This window comes from Myotis davidii, unplaced genomic scaffold (genome assembly GCF_000327345.1).
Source record: "Myotis davidii unplaced genomic scaffold, ASM32734v1 scaffold534, whole genome shotgun sequence".
Classification (NCBI taxonomy): Eukaryota; Metazoa; Chordata; class Mammalia; order Chiroptera; family Vespertilionidae; genus Myotis; species Myotis davidii.
This window is the reverse complement of record NW_006286678.1, coordinates 1,318,098-1,321,857: the sequence shown is the minus strand read 5'-3', so window position 1 is coordinate 1,321,857 and position 3,760 is coordinate 1,318,098. Positions and strand designations below refer to the sequence as shown.

The 3,760-nt window shown below is 37.0% G+C and overlaps 1 protein-coding gene across 2 annotated transcripts in view; it reads right to left on the bottom strand.

Moving 5' to 3' along the window:
• TEX10 (testis expressed 10) overlaps positions 1-3,760 on the bottom strand; it is a 31,214-nt gene that overhangs the window by 11,080 nt on the left and 16,374 nt on the right. For both annotated transcript variants that reach the window (XM_006758429.2, XM_015560479.1), the window contains one exon: positions 2,593-2,726. In XM_006758429.2, coding sequence (XP_006758492.1) covers positions 2,593-2,726 — 134 coding nt within the window. The remainder of the gene's footprint in view (positions 1-2,592; positions 2,727-3,760) is intronic.

Here is a 3,760-nt window from a genome sequence, read left to right as displayed (position 1 = left end):
TCTGAGCCCGACCAGGGGCTGCACCTAGGGATTGGGCCTGCCCTCTGCCACCTGGGAGCAGGCCTAAGCCAGCAGGGCATTATCTCCCAAGGGGTCCCAAACTGTGAGAGGGCACAGGCCAGGCTGAGGGACCCCCCTTCCCCTAGTGCACAAATTTTTGTGCACCGGGCCTCTAGTATATATATAAAAGCCCAGCGACCAGAATGGCAGAACGACCAGAACCAGTGGCTATGACACGCACTGAGGCAGCCAATCAGCCTGATCTGAGCACCGACTGTCCCCTGCCCCCTGATCGGGCCTCAACACCCCAATTGGGGGCGGCCAGCTGCCAAATGCCTGTGGCCCCTCCCCACTACTGGCCCACCCATTGGGCCCCACCCATGTACAAATTCATCCACTGGGCCTCTGGTATATGCATAATCCACAGATACAGACAATGGTGTGGTGAAGGCCTGGGGTGGGGTGGGGACAGACTAGAAGGGGTCAATCGGGAAAATATGGGGAATATGTAATATTTTCATACATTCAACAATAAAGATTTTAAAAAAAAATAATAAAGAATTCTTTGCTTAAGAACTTCAAAACCAAAAATTAGACTTTCTGATTTTTCCTAATTTACTACTTAATATTTCAGAGACAGCAACCTTGAAGTTTAATACATGCCCTCCTGCCGAAACCGGTTTGACTCAGTGGATAGAGCGTCCCCAGGGGGAGATGTGCAAGAGGCAGCTGATTGATGTTTCTCTCTCATCGATGTTTCTAACTCTCTGTGTCTCTCCTTCCTCTCTGTAAAAAAATCAATAAAATATATTTAAAAAAAAAAAATACATGCTCTCCTTGTCAAAGGTACACTTCAGAAATATAACTGATCACATTTTCATGACAATTGTGTCTTGGCTTTACACAAATTATGTGCTTATAAGAATTTAAATTATCAGATAAAGATTATATGAGTTGTCCAGGTTACCAAGCTAGACATTGGCAAATCTATGCCTGCAATCTGGGCTCACTAATACCCATATAATGCCTTCTCCAATGTCCCTTAAAACAACTACTCTTACTAATGTTGGCAAACCCAAACTCCCCAATCTAATATTAAAGGCCCTAACTTCAGTCTACCTTTCGTAGCTCTCTTCATTTATCAAGAAAAAAGTTTAGATATTAAATAATGAGGTTGGTTACCCAATTCTTCTCACTTTTTAAAATCTAATATTTTTGGAGAACCTACATATACACACAGTACCAGGCACTAGGGTAATAAAGAGAAGAGACATATCATTGGCATGTCCAAAGTATTGTGATCAGAATCAAAACCATGAGAGACATCCTTTCATATATCTACAAAAAGTATAGCCGTAAGATATGGGGAGGACATGAAGAGTATTCAGATCATAATGAAAGAAGTAAACAGATCAGCTGAATAAAATCAATTGGTACATAAAACAGAAGTAAATTATTGAACATTAACAAAGAGATAAAAAAATAGACTTGTCCTGGCAATGAGGAGTTGTTAGAAAAGAATATAGTCAGTGTCCTGGTCAGAGACCTTCTTAATCATTCAAGTAAAATGAACCAGCAGAGAAGTGATAACCTCAGAAGTTGCTTGAAAGGTTGAAACCAAAATCCTCTGGGGATGACATCATTGCATTCATACTTGTATTCAAGTATTTTTTAATGCAAGGAAAGAAAATAAATAAAAGAAACTAGTCGATATAGAAATGTTGTAGAGAATCAAATCCTTAGTATTAATGTTTATGTTGTTTTAGTTTAATTTACATATCTATTACATGCAAGACAATTTTGCCTATTAGGGTAAAAGATCAGCTTTATAATTCTAATTTAAACCATGTCAGTAATTAATTTAAACTTATCATTTTAATGCGAATTTCACTATCAATAGTGAAACCTAAGGTATTAAGATTTATCACATTTAAGTTCAGATATTTAAGATTTACTTTAACATGTGTGAGAAGGTTTGTCAGAAAACTGAACTACTTGACAAATAGTAACTGTACTAATAGTTATTTAAACAGTTTAAAATTTTAACTGTTTTAAAAGAAAGAAAATACAATCAAAGTCCCCTTTTAAAATAAATGCTTAAGTTGACTACATTTTTCTAAAAAGATTTGTAAATTGAACTTTGAGGAAGAATCAGAGTTTAAAATTTAACTTTAATAAAATATAGATTAACTTAAAACTAAAGGAACTGCTCAATTTTTGTTGTTTAAAAAAAGCCACCTTCAAGGACACCAAATGCTAAAAGTCTTACTCATCCTTCAATACTTAAGTTAAATTCTTCCTTTTCTATGAAGCCTTTCCTCTTTTTCATAGCTGTACCTATCCTATCTGTCCTGTGCTAGATGAAAGGAAATAAATCAGTATTATTCAAATAGCTAATTTATTTTATTTTATTCTAGTGGCATAACCCATAATGAAAAAACACTCCTGGCCAAGATCATAAACACTTTAGAACATGGATCATGTCTCATACTACTTTATATCTCTAAGAATATCTCATACAAGGCAATCCTAATATACTAGCACACTACTGAATTTTAATAGCTAGAAATTTCTTTATAAATGCACTATTACCTCTGTTACATCCCAATGGTGTAAAAATTGCTCCAAGTCTGTGAGATAAAGCAGCACAGGGGAGAGCTGTGTCTGGATGACATGAGGAACTCCTCGAAGGCTCTGAAGCCAAGTCAACTCCTCTTTTGAAAACCCTAATTTGGGCACAAAGAAAGTCAAATTAAAAAAATATTTCACAAAGCAAGGGACATGGGTCATATTTTTAAAAAAACAGATACATGGCATGTATCTTTAAGACAAAGTCTTCTTTAAGCTACCTTGTTCCCTCCAAATTTCTGCATTTCATATAATATTTTAAAAGATGAACAGCTGGCCCTAACCGGTTTGGCTCAGTGGATAGAGCGTCAGCCTGCAGATGAAGGGCCCCTGGTTCGATTCGGTCAAGGGCATGTACCTTGGTTGTGGGCACATCCCCAGCTGGGGGTGTGCAGGAGGCAGCTGATTGATGTTTTTCTCTCATCGATGTTTCTAACTCTCTATCCTTCTCCCTTCCTCTCTGTAAAAAAATCAATAAAATATATTTTTTTAAAAAAGAAAATGAATAGCTGGTAATGGAGGCAGTAAAATTCATATAATTATGTACACAAATGTGTGCTCTGACCCAATCTATAATGTAGCAAGAAATAGGCTTTCCCCCTTATATAAAGGGCTTCATGACATGTACCTAAAAAAAGTAAAAGGCAACCTTTCCAAATAATGGTAGGTTTAAAAAAAGCAAATGAACAAATAAAAGAATATATTCCATACATATACCAAACTCTGTATTCTCTTGTAATAGTCCATTCAAACTACTATCTGATTCTCTTACCACTCCTATTACACTTGGCCTGACCTATCCAAAAATCCCTCCCGAGAGAGCTCTCACGATGATCAGAATACCAACAATGTAGTCAGTCTGATCCTAGCTTTCTGCTTTGATGTTCCTATCACTATATTTTCATGAACACAGCCCAAAGGAGCAGCATCTGGTTTCATAACTACATCCCATTACTGGCTCATAATGAGCTTTCAAATACCATTAAACCTTTTGGCAGGTACTACTCCTAAAACATAAAGACCCCACCTCCATCTCAAATGTGTACACCCAAACTATCAAGTAAACATGTAGGAGTCTACATTTATCTTTTATATAAACCTAGAGGCCTGGTGCACAAAATTTGCGGGGGGG